Here is a 22,591-nt window from a genome sequence, read left to right on the forward strand (position 1 = left end):
TGCTGAGATGACATGTTCAAGTTATTCCATGATATGGGGTCTTATTAACATCTTGCCACGGTGGCCTCAAAATGTCATCCTCCCCAAATTTGCTTTCCAAGAATTTGAGATAAGAGGCATAAGTTAGCATGCCTAACTGAAGACCTTAAATTTTCACCAATCTTAAGGCCCTGCCACATATGCTCTTAATTCCTTTCTTAGTTTGCGCTGCAGTGAAAATTTACGACAGAATTCAACAGTTTCTAGTTCAACTCCCCTTGACCCTCTACTTACCTGCTTGAGAACACTGTAAGTATGAGAGATTGCTCAAGGAATCCTGGAGCACTTGGCAGCACTTAAGTTACTTACTGAGATAATCTGCTAACCAAAGGATACTTTATTCTCTTTTCTTCCTTCCCTATCCTACATTTCTTAGTCCCTTCCTGGTGCTTCTTGGTATTACTCCAAAACACTGTGGGTGCTCAGACCTGTTTAGATTCTGCTTTTGAAGGAACCTAAACTAAAATGGGTGCACAACATGTGCATAGGGAAATAAAAAGTGACTGGGAACATTCTAATTGTTCCACTACAAAGTCATTCTTTTCAGAGTCTTGATGTGAAGTTCACAGGGCTGAGCCCGTCTTCAACACTATGGAAACCAAGGAAAGTTTAATCACCTCAGGTGAAAGGTCCTAAAATATTTGGATGAAGAGGCATTATGAACCATAAGTAGTCTTGGGAAATAAATATCTGGTCTAAATATATAAGAAACTAAAGATCTAGGACAATGACCATTGTGCTGTAACCATTCAATAAATTGCAAATTACAATGAACAAAAACCATTTCTTAAGATGAGAATGAATTATATGCAATATTGCAATTTTGCATCAAAGAAAGGTTGAAAGTATTACTATTTCAAGTGTTTTGGCTTTGACTTGGAACTCATTTATTTTCCTCATTCAAACATACATTAAAATTTCATTTGCTTTACTCTGTAGGTCATTTGACTAAAGTCAATTAACTGCATGTCCAAAGTTCCATGCTGGAGACGGACTTGAAAGCAATCTTCCTGACTGTTAGAGGTTAACATTCATCAAATTATATTATACTAATCTTTCAAAAGAGTGAATCCCAACATATTCCCACTTACACAAAAACTTTCATCCAATGAACACAGGAGAAAAATACTCATCTTGAAATAATCAAGCAAGCTAAGAATTTTGTCTTTCAATAAATTCTTTGACTAGAGTCCTACTGAGGAGCTCAAGAGAGGAATGCAGCACTGTAGTGAGGTGCTGGGGTTCACTGACAACACCTGATGAGAATCACAGAGGGATCACAACTTCAGGCCCAGTTCAGACTTGAGAACTTTTAAACTCACTCTTTTTTCTTATTTCCTGTCACCATTATTTTTCTCTACAATTCCTGCCATCTGGCCATGACTGCAAGTGCCTTGCTTCCTGATTGTGTTGTAATTTTTTTGTACTAAGAGAAATTGTTGATGATAAAATAAGCGAATGGAACAGATCCAGAAATACTGTACTTAGAAAATTAAATTAATTAAATAGGATTAACAACATAAATGACTCATTCAAATACCAGACTGGCTTGGCTAGGAAGTCTAGATCAAGGTTATTTAAAAAACGACTTGTAGCTGGGTGCCAGTGGCTCAAGCCTATAATCCTAGCTACTCAATAGGCTGAGATCTAAGGTTAGCAGTTTGAAGCCAGCCTGGGCAGGAATATCCATGAGATTCTTATCTCCGATAAAAACTACCAAATTGCTAGAAGTGGAACTTTCGCTCAAAGTGGTAAAGCACTAGCCTTGAGCAAAAGAAGCTCAGGGCTGTTCCCAAGCCCTGAGCTCTAGTCCCAGGACCACCACACATGTGCATGTACACACACGCACACCCACATGCACACACATACACACACACACACACACACACACAGAGACTCAACTAGGTATGAGAATACTTAATTTGATGAACTTTATAATTCTTAAGAAGGATGCTGTGTGTGTGTGTGTGTGTGTGTGTGTGTGTGTGTGTGTGTGTGGTGTGTGTGTGTGTGTGTGTGTGTGTGTGTACTGAGGCTGGAACTCAAGATCTCACCCTTTCTCACTCACAGCTGGCATTCTGTCATTTAAGCCACAATTCCATTTCTGGCTTTTGGCTAACTGGAGATAAGAGTCTCACAGATTTGTTTTCCCAGGCTGGTTTCTAAGGTTGTTCCTCAGATCTCAGCCTCCTGAGTAGTTAGGATTACTGACAAGAGCCCAGCAAGCTACACTTCTCTTACTTAAAAAAACTACAATGAATTGCTCCAAAATCAGAAACTTTCTGAGGGCCAACATGTCTCCACAAATAGAAAACTCTACACCTGATCTCATGTGCCAGGTAGCAGTCAAAACACAGATGCACTAAAAAATTGTGCACAATTAGCTGTAGACTATGTCTCAAGTATATATAGAACTATGAATTTCATGCTTGATTTAAAGTACCATCTCTAACACATCTCATATTATATATGTAAGTATATACTTAAAAATCATGACAACATATATATACATATGTGAAGCAGAAAAATATTGGTTATGACATAACAAGCATACAGTTGAGAGCATTGCTGTTTTCTCCTACTTCTTCCTTTATCTGTGCAAATTTATTGAGATACTACATAAACAAGAGTAGCATCATTTATTCATCCATTCATTCAAGGCAGGGTCTTCTTGCTAGAATTCACATAGTGAATTCTTTATTTTAAATTGTATTTTATTGTAAAGATGTAGAGAGGGATTACAGTTACAGGAGTAAGGTAATGAGTACATTTCTTGTCGATTGTTGTTACCCCTTCCTTTGTTGTTCTCACATAGTGAATTCTTTATGTAGCCAAGCTGCCTCTGCTTGTCAAGTGCCAGCAACTGGTATTGAATGCTCAATAAATATTTCTATAATATCACTATTTATAAGAGGTATCTTCTAGATGCCTTTGCTCTCTCTTGTAGATTCAAAGAAAGAAGTTTCCTGTATGCAAGTGGGGCAGCTGTGGAAACAATGATCTATGTGCATACTATCACAGCCACTGTCTGTTCTCCATTCTTACTTTGACTTAGTTTCTTTTTTTAAAGATGTGGGGGAGGGGAGGGAGGAAGTGGTAAGAAGAGATGAAGCTGGCATCATTACTCTGAAAGAAGAGTGACTTAAAAGAAGAAGACTGGGGCCAGCTATAACTAGCTGCCTAGGTTGGACTTTGTCTACCTAGGTATGTGTTACACTTCTGGGAGAACAGTAGCCAGTAGCTGGTTGGCATTCTAGGCCTGGTTCATGAAAACTCTGTTGTTAACTATACCAGGATGTCAGCACAGGTGAAGAAAAACAAAGTAGAAGACTGAGTGCCTAGAGCAAGAGTATTCTTTCACAGGCTTCTTTGAAGCAGATTCAAAACATAAAATTCTGGATCACCCTCTCTTTACTGTTTTTTTCTTGTGTGGCCTTAGAGTAATTCATTTAACTACTTTGTCTTTTTAATGTAATTTTATTATTAAGGTGTTGTACAGAGTAGTAATCATTTCCTAAGTCAGGTAATAAGTACATTTCTTTTTAGACAATGTTACTTACCCCTTCCTTCATTTTCCCCCAGTTTCCCCCTTCTGTCCCTACCTACAACTTGCATAGTTCATTTTCCAGAGTATCTGCTGAATACCATCACTACATTTGTTCATCCTTCCTCCCTCCATTTTATTGTGCCTTCCTTTGCTACCCCCTAAAAGACAGATAAAAGAACTAAACAAAAACAAACACCACCACCACCAATAAAAACCATGTTTCCTCTTCCTAGAATTCATTTTGATAAATAGTATTTTAAATGTTCAGAGATGTTATGCCTTTGGGTTCTACTCCTAAGTGTATTCTCCTTTAGTCATAACTACTTAGTATTTCCAGGCAAAACAACCCTATTTTTCACCTTTCCAAGACGGGTTCATTATATATTTATTAGAACGTGTGTGTGTGTGTGTGTGTGTGTGTGTGTGTGTGTGTGTGTGTGTGTGTGTGTGTGTGTGTGTGTATTTTAAAGGAAGCAAGACACTAGGGATGCATCTAGTGGTTATACAACTGTGACCCCAGGGTGTGTGTGTGTGTGTGTGTGTGTGTGTGTGTGTGTGTGTGTGTGTGTGTGTGTGTGTGTGTGTGTGTGTGTGTGTGTGTGTGTGTGTGTGTGTGTGTGTTTTAAAGGAAGCAAGACATTAGGGATGCATCTAGTGGTTATACAACTGTGACCCCAGGGTAGGAGAGACATGGGTAGGAGAATCTTGATCTGAAGTTGGCTGAGGCAAAAATGTAAGACTCTATCTGAATAAATAACTAAAGCAAAAAAGAGTTAAAGGCATGGGTAATGCCTTTATAATGCCTGCATAGTAAGTGTAATATTCTGAGTTCAAACCCCAGTATCACGCATGTGTACAAACCAAGATACCAATATACTAATAAATCCACATAGGACTGGAGATATCACCTCTTTTCCATCTTGTCTTGTTTCTCTCTCTCACACACACTCACACATGAACTTATACATCTTGGTCATGGTTAGGATAATGTAGGGAACCTCCATTTATTGCAATCATAGATAAATTTTCTTACACAGAAAATTATTACTACTATAACTAGATTTCAGAATAGGCCACAGTAAGAGTTCCTTGGGAGTTTTCATTACATTAAACATCATCTCAGCATTCCTCCCTTTACTCTGACACATGTGACAGTTATTAGTGCAGCCACACCAGATCTTTTATAGTTGGAAAGCTGCTATTCCATCTGATTTACTCCTCTGTGACCAGAGGAGAATAATCTATTAATCTATTCAGCTGCATACTTGAAGTTACTAAGCAATCACAGGGATATTAGGAAACTGGTTCTCCTCAAAGTTAAATGTAGCTTCTATATATGTTTTATTCAATGCAAAGGACTAAGCCCATGGCCTTGTGTATACTAAGCAACTGTTCTAACTGATCACTTGAGTTACGACCCTTAAATCTTTTGGATTTTATTTTTTGAGACAACATTTTGCCACCACCTTCTGCTTATGCAAGGCTCTACCTGCCTCTACCTCCCAAGTAGCTGAGATTATAGGTATAAACCACTATTCCTGGCACAGTATGTAATTTTTGTTAGAACTTAGAAATTCTCTGTTCAAAATGCAGATGAGAAAAGTCTAGGTTGAGATATCAAGAAATAAGTTACTCAGGAGATATTTAAAATAACATACAGATACATGCAGACAAACACAAACACAGGAAACTTATTTCAAAAAGGTATCTAATTCCTTGATTTTGATAGGATATTAAATAGGTTATTAGGATATATATATAACTGTGAGGGTGACTTATCTAATATTTCCATATGATTGTTTTATGAACTTTTCTTGGTGAGAAATAGAATTTAAATATTATTTTAATATTAACATTTTAAATAATAAGATGTAATAGTAATAAAATTATTTTTAAATTATTTCAGTACAAAGACTTTAGAGTGAAATTTGTATATTTCAACTTATAACGAGGACTATCTACTTGATTTCAGATTAAAAAGGAAAAAAGGTAGAACATTTTATAGTGTTATAATGATGAAATAAGCATAAAAATAGAATCATAAATTAACAAAACTATACTCTTAAAATTAAGAAAAACAGTAACATTTCCAACTACAACCTATAAAATTTAAGGACTCATACAGAGATTAGTTTAAACTAGAAACAAAATTTCTGATAGTGTATACTAAATCCTAAGCATAAATGAGCAAAAAGCACACATGGAGACTAGAGCAAGAGGGACAAGATATGTACCATATGAAAGTCCCATACGATTCATTTCCTGTCTTATCATAAGCAGTAGTATCATCTCTCATGATGATAGTGAGGTTTTATATTCTGTTTGAAATTATGTACTCTGAATCACCCAAAGGGTTTTTTTTTGGCCCAGTAATCATACTATTTGCATTTCTAACTCCCTAACTTCTGGACAATAACATCACATCAAATAACATATTCAGGTGACTGACCTGATATTTGCATCCCACAGACAGTGTATGCTCAACCATCATTTATTTTATTATTTCTATTTTACAGCATTAAAACTCAGTAGCAAGCAAACACTCTATCACAATATTACAAACAACACATGAAGCTTAGGAGGAACAAAGCTTATTACTGGCTACCACAAATCTTAAGGAATATTAGGATTCTTGAATCCCTTGATCTCTGTGAAAAGTTTCTAGATTTAGAGAAATTTGTTAACTACTAGTATTTAGTGAGTACTATTAAATACTGAAAACCCTCTTATCATAATTTAACTGGATATCACAAATTGACTATGGTGATAATTTAAACTTGGAACATAATAGCAACAAGAGTTAACTATGCTTGTGATCCCTATTTAAGAAGATTATGAAATTCTTCATTCCTATCTGTTGTAGGGACAGTACTGGTGCTTGAACTTGGGGCTTCAAGCTTACTAGACAGAAGCTCTACAACTTGACCACATCCTTAGCCCCTTTCTATGCTTACATGTTTAAAAGCTTGTAAGTTTTAAGTAGTTCAACTTGGAAATGCTTCAACTGTCTATACTCAAATAAAAAGGATAGAACAATTATGTCTAAGTACTTATAGAAATAGAACACATATCAGGCTGATCAGCTGGAATATTGATACTAGGTTATGACTGCATGGAATCATTTGAAAAGTCAGTACTGGCTCTGCTATAATATCTATATTGTTACTACAGTGAGGGAGGGTGTGACATCTCAGAACAGAACCTGATATGACACACTAAGAAAAAAAAACAACATGCTTGGCATTATGCCAGAAGTTGGGACGTCATATAACTCAGAAAGGCAAGGAAAAAAGTAGTAACAGAAGCAGGGGGAGGGAAAAATATTAAAAAATACAGTCTAGGAAATTATGGTCTGACATTCTTGTTAAAGCCTTAATAAATCTTGACATAATCTAATGGGACACTGGATTCTAATCTTTATTTTGTAATAAATATTTCCACCAATTATTATTCTCAAATGATCACTACTTAACGATATAGAGTTATTTTGGAAGGAAAACATCAGAAATCCCACATACAAATCACTTGCCAGAAAAATTTTAACTTTATATACTTTCTATTGTTCTTTTTTTTTTCTTTCTATTGTTCTTATAAGTAATTTTAAACAACAAGTAGGCTTTGCTTTTCCTCCAGGGAGAACTATGGAAGGGATGACATTGATCTAGATGTACTGTACTCATAGTTATGTTGAATAGAAACCCATTTGTATAACTAAAGATAATAAAGTAAAATTTTAAATTAAAGTATCAGTGGAGAAAATAAAATGAAATAAAATAACAATGAAATCTGGCAACTCTCTTCTGGTTACAGAGGCAGAGGAGGAAAAAACAATAACTTGAGGAGAGGAAAAAAAAGGAAAGAAAACAAAATCTAATAACCTCTACTCTGCCTTCTTTTATCTAGGATCTTAAATCTACTCTGTAGGGATACAGAGGTGCTGTAGACTGATCTCACAATTTTAAATTCTATATTTAACTGAGTTTATATAATGTGTTTCCTCCCAGGACCTATAGATGTTAAGACTAGAGACCAGGTCTACATTCTATCCTAGTAATTGTGTATCTAGTACAAAATAGGCTTACTTTAAGTGAACAAAGCACAATTATACTCTACCCTCATTACAGACAAAACTTTCATGGTTACTCTGAAAACTAGTAAGTACCAGACTATTTTTGTCTTCTCCATCCCTTCTACCAGATTGCCATAATTTCTGACAATGCCCAATGACTTCCTTCTAACCACTACTGAGAGATGGTTTATAAAAATGACATATTAGTTCATACTATACAGAAATACTGGATGAAATAAGACAAATTATTTCAAACAAAACCAACAATCTAACCAATGCAATGAATTAATCTTCCTCAGTTACAAACAATAGGATTTTAAACATCCTGGGGTGTATCACCGAAGAAGACTTCTAATCATTCAACAATAACAAATCACTATGATTCCTATTGTTTTCTCCATGTAAAATAATCCTTTTACAATATTTTCGATAAAAGGCCAGAAAGAAATACATACATGATGGTGTTAATGCCTGAGAGCTGTTGGAACATTTGAAGGCCACAACCCACAATTAAAGCTCGGCGAGTTGGGGGATAGCTCAGCATTCTGCAGATCACAGGTCCAGCTTTTTTAAAAGAAAGAAAGAAAAAAGACATCTATTATTTTTTAGCTTTCATAGTAATTATTCCCATTAGGATAAATTTCCCCAAGTCTGTGAAATCAACCTTACTGAACATTTTAAAAATAGAACAATATACTTTTTATTGAAATCTAGGTGCAATGTATATTTTCTAAAACAGACTTTTTTTTTTTTGTTTAAAATGCTGTAATAGCAACTTGAGAGAATTCAAGTTAAAATAGTTTATGGGTACAAGAAGCTGAAACTTAAAAATCATTCTTCCTTAAATCCCTTCTAGCTTCATTTATTAATTATTCCTTTCGTTCTTCCTCTGTGTTGGCAATTACATATTATTTCAAATCTATCCATGTGGGACCACTTAGAAAGCCATTGGCAGAATTGCTTCAATCAACCAGAAGAATAGCATGTATTACAAACAAAACAGGAAATAAAATTTATTCCATTCTATTTAATTAACATTAAGGAATTTGGACTCAATATTAGCTATCGTTATAATCATGCTGGTTATTATTTGTAAAAATTACTAAGATGAAATAATAAGAAAAAAAGAATATTTATTTTTTGTCTACATACACATATGGACATGTTTAAATTTTGAATACTTCCCTAAGAGGCATTCAGTGATCATTTTAAAGTACCCATGGTTTTCAAAATGGCACAGATCTCTTGGTCATTATGTCAGACTGGATCAGTTCTGAAATGCTGTGAGTTTGGATCCATTCTGGAGCAGTGTGGGTCTGGGTCTGTTCTGGAATACTGATGGTGATACTTCATTCTGGTGTATTATGAATCTGAAGCAGTTTTGGAGAGCTGTGGATCTGGAGCACTTCTGGAGAGTTATGAATCTGTAGCAATTCTAGAGTGCTATACATTTGTATCACCAACACTTCCAATAGGATGACTAATCTAGCTAATGCCCACTGTAGAAGCATAGTTATTTAAGTGGTCCTTGTATTCTTAGAAGGGTCCACATGCAGTGCCTGTTTAGAGCTAATAACATTTTATCTGGTGTCTCTGTGGGGCTGTGGTCCACTCCTAGAATCTAAAGTATCTCTGTTATTAGGGAAAATGGCCCATGATCGCCACAATGCCAATTGATAAGATGCATTTTTTTTCCTGGGGACAGTCCATTGTTTCTCCAACCTAAGTCAAAAAAATTGCAATTCAAAAAAGTTACACTATTTCAGAAATCTTTCTGCAAATCTAATATTGTGGTTCACAAAAATGTAATAGAATAGATTGTTGTCTCAGCGAAAAATGTTACTACTGAATGTCAAGCCTGAGAATTCATTAGAACTGAACATTATAAAACTGAGAATATTGTCTCTCCAAGGTTGTTACTATAATCACAAGCTTGACTTATTGCAAATATTTTCATCTCCAAATGGCAAGACAGACCACAAGTTAGAGAATCATTTTTGGTCATTCAAAACTAAGTAAAATGACAACAGAATCAGAAAGAAGGTTGAGAGTACCATAAGTATTAAATTGCCCTAGATTCATGTAAGCCCCATAAAGGCAAATAATCAGAAAGGTTCTATGAGACAGGAATAAGCTGATGGCTTTCCTATAACGATGCTTAACTGTAACAGAAACAGTTGCCTGAAAGAGCAGGCTCATGTATGAATCCAGGTACTTCCTAATAAGCCACATTAGAAGGAATGCACACGGAATCACGCAAACTTCTGCCTGATCCCAGAAACCAAAACTTTCAAATAAAAATACTGCTGGGAGCTAGTAGATCAAGCTTATAATAAAAGTTACTCGGGAGACTGGGATCTAGAGGATTATAGTTCACAGACAGCCTGGGCAGAAAAGTGCTCAAGATTCCACCTCCAGTTAATTAGCAACATGTTGGACTGGAGGCAAAAACTCAAGGAGTAAGGCACCAGCTGTAAGCAAGAAATTTTGCAAGAGCACAAAGCTGAGTTCAAAGCCTGGTATGTATATGTACACACACACACACACACACACACACACACACACACACACACACACACACATACACACACACATATTTAGTTTTAGATAGATGAATACATAGATAGAGATAAGATAGGAAATCTTTTACCTTGTGTACCATGGAAGATATTTTTAAATGATAACTAAACCAACAACTAATAACCTCTATAGATGAGAAACTGGCCTTTTCATTCTGCAAGAAATCTATTATAATCTTTAGAGAGCTGCATGTACTTTCACCATTGAATTGTTTCATCAGATAATTAAAAGATAAAGTCATAGGGATTTTGGAGGGCAGAAAAACAAAGATAAAATTATGACAAATTAGGTTCAAAATCTGAGTTGCTTTATTATGAAGAACTATTGTATATCTACTTTCTAATTTTTTTAAACCCTGGATTTTTTTCTTTTGGTTTGGACTAATTTTTAACAGTAAACAATATGACTTATTTTAATAGACTATAATTTTAAAGGTAAATTTTATTCAAAGCAGTTGCACATCTGATTATATATAAACATTTTTTTAATTCTTTTCCTTAAAGTCATAAGCCTTGTTTTATAAGACAGGAAAGTTGACTTAAAAATAAAAACTATCATTAATCTTTATATCACAGAAGCTAAAAAGAACAAGGAAAAACTCAGATGTATTAATTGTCTGAATGTTAATTTGTAAGGAAAAAATTTAAATGTCAAGCCCCACTTAGTTTCTTTTGCTGTTGCAATTTAAAATCATTTATATATATGAAAACTTCACTTTAAGTTTTCTTTAAAACATCTGTGTCTTTGAAACATAGGAAGTTTTGTCCACACAATAAAAAACCAAACTCTCCAACCAACCTAAATTAGAAGTTAAACATCCCAAATGTCACCTACAGTAAAGCAATGGAATCAGAACATCAGTGTGGAGTCCTTCCCTTCATTCTCAACACCCTGTGCTACTCAGTCATTTAGTCACTTTCTTGGCAGGGGGAAGGAGAAGAGGGTCCTACAGCCACTCTTCCAGGGCTAATGTGAGCTGGCTTCCCAAAGGCTCTTAAAGAAGGCTCTTAAAATGCACTAGAAGGCAGGCTCTGATGCTTATGCCAGCAAATCAGGAGGCTGAGATCTAAGGATCATGACTCAAAACCAGCCCAGGCAGGAAAGATTGTGAGACACGTATGCCCAATTAATGGGCAAAAAGCCAGAAGTGGAGATGCAGCTCAAGTGGTAGAGGGGTAGGCTTGAGCAAAAAAGCCAAAGAAGAACTCAAGATCTGAGTTCAAACGCCAGTACCTGCAACAAGAAAAACAGAAAAATTATGTGAAACAATACTTCTTATTAGTCTGGATAACAAGCATGAGCAGTGACCCTTGAGATGCAAGAAACACATTAAAAATTTATTGTAATGGTGATGTACAGAGGGGTTACAGTTACATAAGAAGGTAATGAGTACATTTCCTTTTGAATGGTATTATCCCCTCTCTCATTTTCTCCCACTTCACTGCTAAGAAACACATTTAGTTTAATAAAAAAGAGATTCTAGGCTGCAGACAAGGAAGAGAGGTAGACTGACCTGATCTAGTAGTCCTGAGTTGGAAAGGTACAGCTAAGATTGGACACAGAAAGAGGAATAAGGAAAACTGAGATTCAGAGAGAGAGACTGGGACTCTTCAGAAAAGAGATTCCTTTGAGTATTCTTATGAGCACTACTCAGTGAAATCCACCCAAATAGTGGAGAGAGCCACAGAGCAGAGCTAGGAAAACCACTGCAGGAATTTACCCAGGGCTGAGACAGTGCCTGTTGCACCACCAAAGTGAAAACCTGGGAGCATAAAGAAAGAAGGAATTCACCTTAGCAATCATGCAGATTTAGTTGTAGATTAAACACTGTTTAGGCAGTGTTGAAAATAACTAGAAAGCAAGCCTCACCTGCTTCCAAGTGACTGAGATACATGCCAGAACAAAGCTTAATAACAAGATAAAATGTCTAACATCCAACATACACTGAAATATTGTCAGGCTTGAAAAAGAGGGAATAACACAATTTGTAATGATAATCAGTTCTTCAAGAGACATGATAATCCTAACTGTTTATGTGCATGTTAAGAGTTTGAAAATACTTAAACCCAGACAAAATTCCTAGGGGAAACGGAAAGACGCACAATTACACCTTGCTGTTTCATCACCCAACAATTGATAGTACAAATAGTCCGGAAACTGACATGGATCAGAAATTTCAACAACAGTGTCAACAACTGTGGCCGGGTAATTGACTTCTAAATTGTACCGCACTAGAAAAGTATTGGATGCACATTCTTCAAGAATAAATGTACAATCAATGTCTTAGAATATTTACCCAAGCTAAATATAGTCAAGGATCTAAAACTTGTCTCAGTTTAAAAGAATTAAAAAACACACAGACAACATTTTCCCTTTCTGGACTTGGTAGTGCATGCCTGCAATTGGGAATTCCAGCACACAAGAGGTTGAGGCAGAAGGATCAGCCTGGACTACGTGAGCAGTAAGTACAGGACTCAAAAAGAAACAATGACATTTACACTGGAACCAACAACTAAAAAATAACTCCAAAATATCTAGACTGGAATCAAATAGAACATTCCTAAGGATCTAAGAAATAATGGAAATTAGAAAAAAAATAAGAGAATAAATGGAAATATAGCATGTAAAAATTTATGAAATGGAGGTAAAAGTACAACAGAGTAAATTTTATAACAATAACCTCAACACTAATCTAAAACAAAACAACAGCAACAAAAACATGTGACAGGCTAAGCCTATAATCTCATCTACACTGGAGGGAGAAACTGGGAGGATTGTTGTTTAAGGCCAGCCAGGGGAAAAGTTAGGGAAACCTCATCTTTACAAATAAGCTCCTTCTCCCTCTTCCCCCTTCTCTTTCTTTCTCTCTCTCTCACACGTACACACACAATGCAAAAAATAAAATAAGAACATTTTGTGATTAACAAATTAGAAAGTGAAAACTGGAGGATTTGCAGAGTAAATTCTTCCTTATAAGTATAGATATCTTCCTTACAAGTATAAATTTCCCCAGCAGAAAATCAAGCGTCTTCTTGGGAACCTGTAATCACTGCTCAGCTTCAAACATTATTCTCCCCACTCTCCAATTTAGAGCCCTTAGACTGGACTGCAATAAAGCTCAGCAAGGTTTCTTCAACATCATGATCCCTTTGGAAGGCAGCTAATAGAGGCCATTCTCACATCCTGTAGGCCTTCAGAAACACAGAAGGCAAGGCCACAGTGACATCAAAACATCAATAGGCTTTACAAAGATTAAAAACATGAGTTCTCAAAAAATGCTAGAGGGTTGAAGGAACTCTTACTACACTGTTGATAGGAATGTAAACTGTAAATATGTTCCACCTCTATGGTAAGCAGTATGGAGGTTCCTCAAAAGACATTTATCCAATAGGTCACAAACAACGCCACACTGTATAGCTACCAGCACAACCATGTTCATTGCAGCATTGTTGACCATAGCTAAGATATGGAGCCAACACAGATGCCCATCAGTAGATGAATGAATCAAGAAAATGTGGTATATATACACAATAGAATTCTATGCATTATCAGAAAACATGACATTGCCCCATTTGTAAGGAAACAGAAAGACTTGGAAAAAATCATATTAAGTGAAGTAAGCCAGACTCAAAGAAACATAGGCTCCATACTTTCCTTCTTTTGTAATAATTAGCTAGCATATGTCTAGGATAGTCCTTGCAGAGGATCACAATAGCTCAAGAGCTATGTACATATGACCATATAAAATGATGCTCATCAAAATGAACTCCAAGATGGAAACAAGGTTTTTTTAAATGTACTTTGTGAAATTATTTTTTTCTTTCACGTTGTTCCCCTCTTTGGTTTATCCCCTGCTGTCACTGTTTTTTATTTTGGTACCCTGTGTCTTATATATACGTTTATCTGATTTGAGGAAGGAAAGAGGAGAAACAAAATAGTGAGACAACGCACAAATGAATGTAACAGTGATACTCACAAGACACTATGTTGGAAATGAACTTTACAACTTGGGGTAGGTATAGTAGGGGGAGGGAAAGTGGGAGAAAACAAGGGAGAGGGTAACAACATTTGACAAGAAATGTACTCATTACCTTACTTATGTAACTGTTAATCGCTCTGTAGATCACCCTTACAATTAAATTAAATTAAAAAAGAAAATGCATTATATATACACAATGGAATTCTACATATCCATCAAAAAGAATGATATTGTATCATTTGTCAGGAAATGGAAAGACTTGGAAATATATATCTTGAGCAAAGTAAGCCAGATCCAAAGAAACACAGGCTGCATGGTTTCCCTCATTTGTGGTTAACTAGAACGTGATGATAATTCTACAAGTTAACACACTCAATGGTTAAAAAAAGAAAAAGAAAAATACACCCGGACATAATAAGTTATACATGTCTCTAGGCATTCACACAGAGACCAAAGGAAGGTCTTCTTAGAAGAAGATCACAAAAGATCACTGAAATAAACTCCAGGAAATGGAAACAAGTGGGACTTTTTCCTTTGTTTCTGTTTTTGTTTTCATTTCCTTTTGCCTTATTTATTTCTTTGGGAGGGTATGGGGGGCACAGAAATGGTGGGACAAAGGGTAAACAAATGCAGCAGTGATACTCACTAGACACTACATTGAAAATGAGCTATATAACTTGTGGGTGGGGATGAGAGGGAAAAACTGGGAGACAGTGAGGGAAGGAGTGACATTGTTAAAAAAGAAATGTACTCTGTACATCACTGTTACCATAAATACATTTTAAAATATAGATAGAAGGATAGGTGCCTTTGGGTCTATATTTTGCAGGGATCAAAGTAGAAGAGGCTGGCACTCTGAGTTTTTGGATAGTCTCTTTTAATATAAACAAATAAATAAATTTTTTTCTGTCGGTCATGGGGACTAAACTCTGGGCCAGGGCACTGTCCCCCAGTGCTTCAGCTCAAGGCTAGCACTCTACCACGTGAGCCACAGAGCCACTTCTAGCTTTTTCTGCTTATGTGGTACTGAGGAATCAAATCCAGAGCCTCATGCATGCAAAGCAAGCACTCTACCACTGAGCCACCTTCCCAGCCCCATAAATAAACATTTTAAAAAGAATCTTCCTTTTAAATCCTGGTATCCAGCTACTACTCAGCATATTTTTAAATTACCTTACCATTACAGCTGAGTATTAAACATCTATTCAAATCTCAGTGGATTATCTAACATCTCAATAGGTCATCAGCTCTCTGAACTTTTTTTTATTTGTTATTCTAAGTCTTACTATGTAAGACTGCATATGTATTGTTTTTCCTTCCTTGCTTCCTTCCTTCCTTCCTTCTTTTTTTTTTTTTTGTTGGTTGTGGGGCTCAAACTGCCTGGGCACTGTCCCTGAGCTCTTCAGCTCAAGGTCAGTGCTCTACCACTTGAGCCATAGCAACACTTCTTGTTTTTTAGTTTCATCCTTTTTTTAAATTTGCCTTTTTAAAATGTTTTAATTTTTATGATCTTTAAGTAGTTAGACAAAGGGATTTCAATCCAACATGTAAGTTTATGATAACAATGCATTTTGATCAATATCACTCCTTCCATTGTTCTCACCCATCTCTTCCTATCCCATCCATCCCCTAGTTCAACATTCACATATGTACATTGAATATTAAGATTATATTTTCCAACTCTTCCTCCCTTCAGTCTGTCCTCCTGACCTTGAGCCTCACCTCCCTCTGACAAAACATGTTTAACCTTCCTGAATTCATTTTGTTAAACAATATGTTACTTGTTCAAAAAAGAGCTACAGTATGACTTGTCCCCTGGATTATCATACTTTATTCAATTTGTCACACATTCTGTGAGCTTCCATTCTTTTCTAACATTTTCCTTGCCTCTCTGAGTATTACCTATCCCATGTACCATACCTGAAAATCCTACCTTAAGTCTACTCCTTTAAGTCTACTTCACAGAAACAAGGACAGGTGGCCCTGTCCTTGAGGAGCTAGTAATATTGAAAATGAGGAAGATAAAACAAGCTGTATTGCCATAGCTTCATTGCTCTCAGAGCTATGTGTATATTATCACGGCATTTAGGCTCAGGGAGAACCCACAAGGGCCCCAGATCAAATATACACAAAATGAAAGCTATCACTCTCACCTCAGACTTGTTCTTACCCTGCATTATCAAATCTCAAAAGTAACTCAATTGTAGCTTTTGACTCTTTTCTTTTCCTACTTTCCTGTACCTAATAAATCGTGAAGTTTTAATTAGAACTAATGTGTGTGTCTAATTTCTTCCCCCAAATGTCAAAAGGTGCTCTGCACCTGCACTCTTTCAGCCTCCCAGCTCTCTGCTGCTGAGGCTGGGAGCTTGTCTATCTCCACAGTAACACAGTACACAGGAGGGGAAGGAAGCATTCATAGACAGTGCTCATTCTAAACCCTTTATGCTCCACCTCCATTTCAGTAAAAAGGAGTTAGTGCGTGCTAATGCTGCCCACTATGAGGGTTAGAGATGATGATCTACTATCCTGATCTACTATCTATTCAATAATAAGCTTCATATATGATCCCTACATCTCTGATCACTGCTCTGCATCTCTCCATATTGCTGTCACCCCATCTTATGAACACCTAACACTAACTACTTCTCTTATCTGCTCTTAATCAGACCTTGATAAGACTATTTCATGAGGGATACCCTGTTGCCCCAGCCTATATCTTTCAAAATTTATTTCACACTATTTCCCTGAAGCAAGCAATGCTACATTCACCATTGGATGATGTGTTTTTCCCAAAGAAGTGCCATATGTTTTACAACTCTGTCTCTTCTCAAGTTCTTCTGCCTGGTATTCTATTCTTCAGGGTTTGGGTGGGTGGACATTTCCTATATTCTTATTCCTAGTTTGTTTTGTTGACTATGTACCTGATCTCCCCTCTATATAGAATTTTGTTGGTGTCCTTTTATTCCCTTCACTTTATTTAATCCAAGATCATGCAAATAGAAGGCATTAAATAAATATTGGCTCAATGAATATAAGGAATATAAAGGAGGAAAAGAGGGAGGGAGGGAGGATGACATACCAGAGCAAATCTGGTGGTGGAGAACTCATGGATGAAGTAATCTGAGTGCACTCCAAGTTGCTAAACACTGTTGTGATTAATTATAAACCACGAATAAAATCCTGAACACACCCATGCTGTTTTCCTCTTCAATATGCAGCAGATGATGTTTGTGATTACAAGCTGGTGCTTGGCACATGTGCTGTTTGGAAGAATGGACTGCTGCTATTGATAAATTCAACCCCATGTGGTCCAATCATTCCTTCACAGTCTGGCATACCAATACATTCTGAAATCCTCCAAGACAATCAATTTGCCAAGATGCTGTGATGGGCTAGTTGTCTACAGATGTGTGGTTCTGAGCTGATCATGGTACATTAAGGCTTGTGTACAAGGACTATGTTAATGTAGTCATTCTTGCAAGTTGTTAATATGAAGATCATTTTTTTCTGTTTATAAGGATAGATGATGGCAGGTCTCAATACTATTGTAATAATGTTTTTCAAAAACATTATCGTTACTGCCCAAAGCTCCTAAATTTGAAGTTATTTATTTTGCCGAAGGTATATGCATAAATGAAGCAGTCATAAAACTCCTCCAATCAGCTGAGCAAGTTTTAAATAAGAAAATCCCAAATTTCATAAGATCATAGGTAGAGGGAGGCGTGAAGAGGAATGGTGTGTTCCTAAGGGGGAGGAGTATACACTCCCCCCACACAAAATTACTGCTCAGAAAATCTTTTTGAAGAAATTGAAGAATCCTTTTCTTAAATAACTATATTTTGAACATTTAATTTTTTGTGGACAAGATGATTTGTAAGTGAAAAGCTACGTGCTCTCTGCTTGCTAATACTCTGGTGTTATGTTGTCATTCTCAATATTTTATGAAACCTGAATAGGTAACAACACCCACCCAATGGATATTACATGTTAGGAAAAATATGTATGACTTGCATCTACTAAAGGCTACATGATAAGCAATGTGGAAAGATATGATTTCTCCCAATCAGAGAGACCTAAGGTTGAATTCAAGTTAGCTACTTTGTGTCTATCTGAGAGAAACCAAGACACAGCAAGCAAGCAAGACACCTATGATAAATTATAGTTCATAGGAACATGCATGTTGCTGGCTAAAGCCATAATAATATACATTAAATGCATCCCAATAAAACACTGAAGTTATTATTTGATTGTCAGCTGTCTAGTAAAATGTCTTCAAAAGTGGCTACAAAATAGTTTTATAAAAGAAATCTTCAATTAATCACAGAGGTTAAACTGGGCATGGTGGGATATGTACTGAGAACCTGTCTCAAAAAATTACATAGGCCGAGGCTGGGAATATGGCTTAATGGTAGAGTGCTTGCCTAGCATGCATGAAGCCCTGGGTTCAATTCCTCAGTACCATATAAACAGAAAAAGCCGGGAGTGGCACTGTGGCTCAAGTGGTAGAGTGCTAGCCTAGAACAAAAGAGCTCAGGGACAGTGCCCAGACCCTGAGTTCAGGCCCCAGGACTGGCAAAAAAACAAACAAACAAACAAACAAAAAAACCAAAAAGAACATAGGTTTCCTTCTCTGCAAGCTGATAAACAGCCTTTCATTTTTAAGATTCCTCAAACAATCTTCAAATAGCTTCATTAACGGGAAAAATAACTAGATTTGGAACTTATCTCACTGTTTCTTTCACTTTTAGTGAACAGAATGTTCTTGCCCCAATTACTACAAAGCACTGGGTGAATAAATCAATAAGACCTGTACTACAGGCTCTCTAATTAATCACAATTCCAGCCAATATGCCACCAGACAATTCCTACAACCGCTATAAACCAGAATTGTTCCCTTGCCTTCATTTTAATCACATGTAAACTCCCAAGAAATTGAGTAGTTTTATATCTATCTCTAATAGATCACAATATTTTTGAGATATACCAATTATGCTTCTAAACATAATTAGTAGCTCAGTTAAAAAACTATATGGATATCTGAATTTTGTGTGAATATTTGAACAATATTCTATTACCAAGCATATCTCCCATTTTTTAACCTTATGGCATTTAACAAACACTATTGAGAATTAAAGTGAAAACTTAATCATGATCATACTTTATTTGGCTTTACATGTGATTGGTACCAGGGATAAAACTACCAAAAGTAAAAATCATAGTAGATATAATTAAAAAATACAATAAAGTCAGGTGCTAGTGGCTCATGCCTATAATTCTAGCTACTTAGGAGGCTGAAATCTGATGATAACAATTCAAAGCCAGCCCAGACAGCAAAGTCCACGAGAAGTAGAGCTGTGGCTAAATCAGCAGAGTGCTAGCCTTGAACAAAAAAGCTGAAGGACATTGCCCAGGTCCTGAGTTCAAGTCCTGGGGCTGGTACAAAAAATCAACTAGCATAAATAGAATGTACTATTATCTTTTAGTGGGGTCGAATATGCAAATATTTCTGTCACCCAGATTCCACAAGTCATTCTGCTATAAATATATGAATTGTTTCAAAAAGTTATACTTTGAAGAAGAATTTTGTTTCTGATAGCAAGGTCCTCAGAAAAATCTATTTTTCAAAAAATATGCAGAAACAAGCTATAAAAAAAGCATCAGATACTAGGTCATAAATGTATTCTTCATTTATAAAACAGTTCTTTTCCCAACTCAATTTTCTCCTATTCTTCTAATGACTTCCAACACAAGAAAGAAAAAAGAACACAAAAAGTATGGTTTGGGGCTTGAAGTGCAGCTCACTACTAAAGTGCTTTTTCTGTGTGATGCTCTGTATTGGATCACCAGCTCCATCACAGCAGCAGGAGTAAGAACAGCATCATCTACATGTTAGAATGTATCATTGCTAGTCATTAAATAAGTGTAAGAAGTAATGAGGTTCTCTAAAAGGAATTATGCTAAGTCCTTCAAGATATGGGAGTAAAGTATTGAGTTCATTGATACCAAAGAACATGATGAGTGTGTATTTGATATGAGAATGTTTGTCTGATACATTCATTTTTCCCTTAGAAAAACATTAAATTCAAAAATAAGAAGGGTAAGAAGTTGAGACACTTATGGTAGAATACAAACACTGTTGGAAAAGGAAGAGTACAATAGCCATATCTTCCATTTGTTTAGCTACACTATGCCCCAAGAATAAGAATGGGACAGGCAGTCTATAAGAGCGATCCATTAAGTATACTTGGCTACTAAGCAAGAAGATTGGTGCAGATGATTATGGAGTCACAAGATAAAGGGTGGATTTTGATCCATCTTTCTTACATGACGAACTCAAAATATCCTGTATCATACCCAATTAAATAAACCTTTTCAGGAGGGAGGGAGATCTGCCATGATACACTGGCTTTCATGGAAAAAGCTCTTTCTACTGAAGCTGTGAATGGGTACTGAACTTGCTATCCATTAGTAAAGGATGCCTCTTTCCTTTGCAGACGTTGATCTACATAGCAAGTATGACTCAAAATCCAGATTGGGTGAGAGGAGATGGTAAGAGAAAACTATACAAAATAAGCCCTTTAGTTTTCTTGTCTTAGAAATTTTCAGAAAACAATCACCAATAACAAAATGTGATCATAGTATTCCTAACATTCAATGAAACTTACATAGCAGGAAGATTTCATTTAACTGGCATAAGCACAACTTCACTTATTCAGAAGGATGGTAATAATGACTGGATATCAGGGCAATCCCTGTCATTTTTCTTTACCCTAAAAAAAATTTATGGCTGAAACCCTTGATTACCTAAACTCTCCCTCATGAAATAAATATCTAATATAAATCAACACTGAAAATCAAGTTAACATTAATAAATTAGTGTATTTGTTTTCATTTAGAATGCCACTAGATTTCCATAAAGAGTTGGCTAAGCCGGGCACCTATGGCTCATGGCTGCAATTCTAGCTACACAAGAGGCTGAGATCTGAGGATTGTGGTTCACAGCCAGCCTGGGCAGGAAAGACCGTGAGACTTTTTTTTTTTTTTTTTGTCGGTCATGGGGCTTGAACTCTGGGGCCTGGGCGCTGTCCTTCAGCTCTTCAGCTCAAGGCTAGCGCTCTACCACTTGAGCCACATCACTACTTCTGGTATTCTGAGTGGTTTATTGGAGCTAAGAGTCTCACAGACTTTCCTGCTTGGGCTGGCTTTGAAACGTGATCCTCAGATCTCAGCCTCCTGAGTAGCTAGGATTACAGGCTTGAGCCACCAGCACAGGCTTCTGTGAGACTCTTATCTCCAATTAACCATTAGAAAACCGGAAGTGGTACTGTGGCTCACGTGGTAGGCCCCTTGCCTTGAGCTGAAGAGCTCAGGGACAGTGCTCAGGCCAATAGTTCAAGCCCCATGTCTGACAAAAAAAATAAAATAAAAAAGAGCTGGCCAATGTTATTGAAACAAACTTTTAAGCATTTCTGTTAAAGGCTTATTTTATTAAGTTACATGAGTAAGGTAATGAGTATTTTTCCTCAAGCATTGTTACCCCTTCCTTTGTTTTTCCCCTACCATCCCTTCCCTCCCCCCTTCCTTCCCCACCCAAGCTGTAAACTTCATTTTCAGCACAGTGTCTTGTACATCTCATTGTTACAATGGGTCAACCTGGATCCTTGTTTCAGCATTTTGTTATTTCCCTCCCCTGCCCAAGTTAGAAAAATGTATAGGGGGCGGGTCCACAAAAAAAAAAAAAAAGAAAAATGTATATACAAGACGCAGGGCACTAGAATCAAATACAGTGAAAACAGAGGTTATACCATGGAGGAGGAACATACAAAAGAAACAAAAAAAATCACATAGTACATTGTAAGTACATTAAAAAGTAACAACATAGAAAAAACCTTTTGTGTCCCTATTTTGGGACTGTAAGGTCCACTCCTGGATGTCTAGCAGACTCCACCCTCCTCGCAGCATAGTCTCCACCCAGTACCTGCATTACCTAGGCAACTGGGACACCTGGAAGAGGTCACATCTGCATCCCCTGAGGTCACATCTGAATTTGATGTGGCCACACCTTTCCCCGCCCATACCCTACATAAGGCCTAGCCCAGGCCCAGATGCTCTCTTGCTGCTATTTTCTTGCTCTCTCTGTTCTATTCTAGCTCTCTCTCTGTTCTTTTCTTGCTCTCTCTCTTTCCCAGCCACGTGGAGTGCCACCCTTGCCTGGTCCCAGCAGGTCTACTGAATAAACCTACCCCTTACCTGAATACCACGTGCGTGCTGGTGCAGTTCTTACTCGGCTACCTCTTTTTAAAAACCTAACAGGGACACAAATTCATTTTGCTTAGCACCATCTTATATGGTCATATGTACATAGCTTTTGAACTTT

The 22,591-nt window shown here is 36.7% G+C and overlaps 1 protein-coding gene across 1 annotated transcript in view; it reads right to left on the reverse strand.

Annotated features, from left to right (window-relative positions):
- The window catches only part of Slc2a13 (solute carrier family 2 member 13), a 349,959-nt gene that overhangs the window by 170,919 nt on the left and 156,449 nt on the right, over window positions 1-22,591 (reverse strand). Inside the window, exon 4 of the mRNA XM_070038876.1 lies at window positions 8,111-8,219. Within this exon, the coding sequence (XP_069894977.1) occupies window positions 8,111-8,219 (109 nt within the window). The remainder of the gene's footprint in view (window positions 1-8,110; window positions 8,220-22,591) is intronic.

Source organism: Dipodomys merriami, unplaced genomic scaffold (genome assembly GCF_024711535.1).
Source record: "Dipodomys merriami isolate MVZ:Mamm:240054 unplaced genomic scaffold, mDipMer1.0.p SCAF_10, whole genome shotgun sequence".
Lineage (NCBI taxonomy): Eukaryota > Metazoa > Chordata > Mammalia > Rodentia > Heteromyidae > Dipodomys > Dipodomys merriami.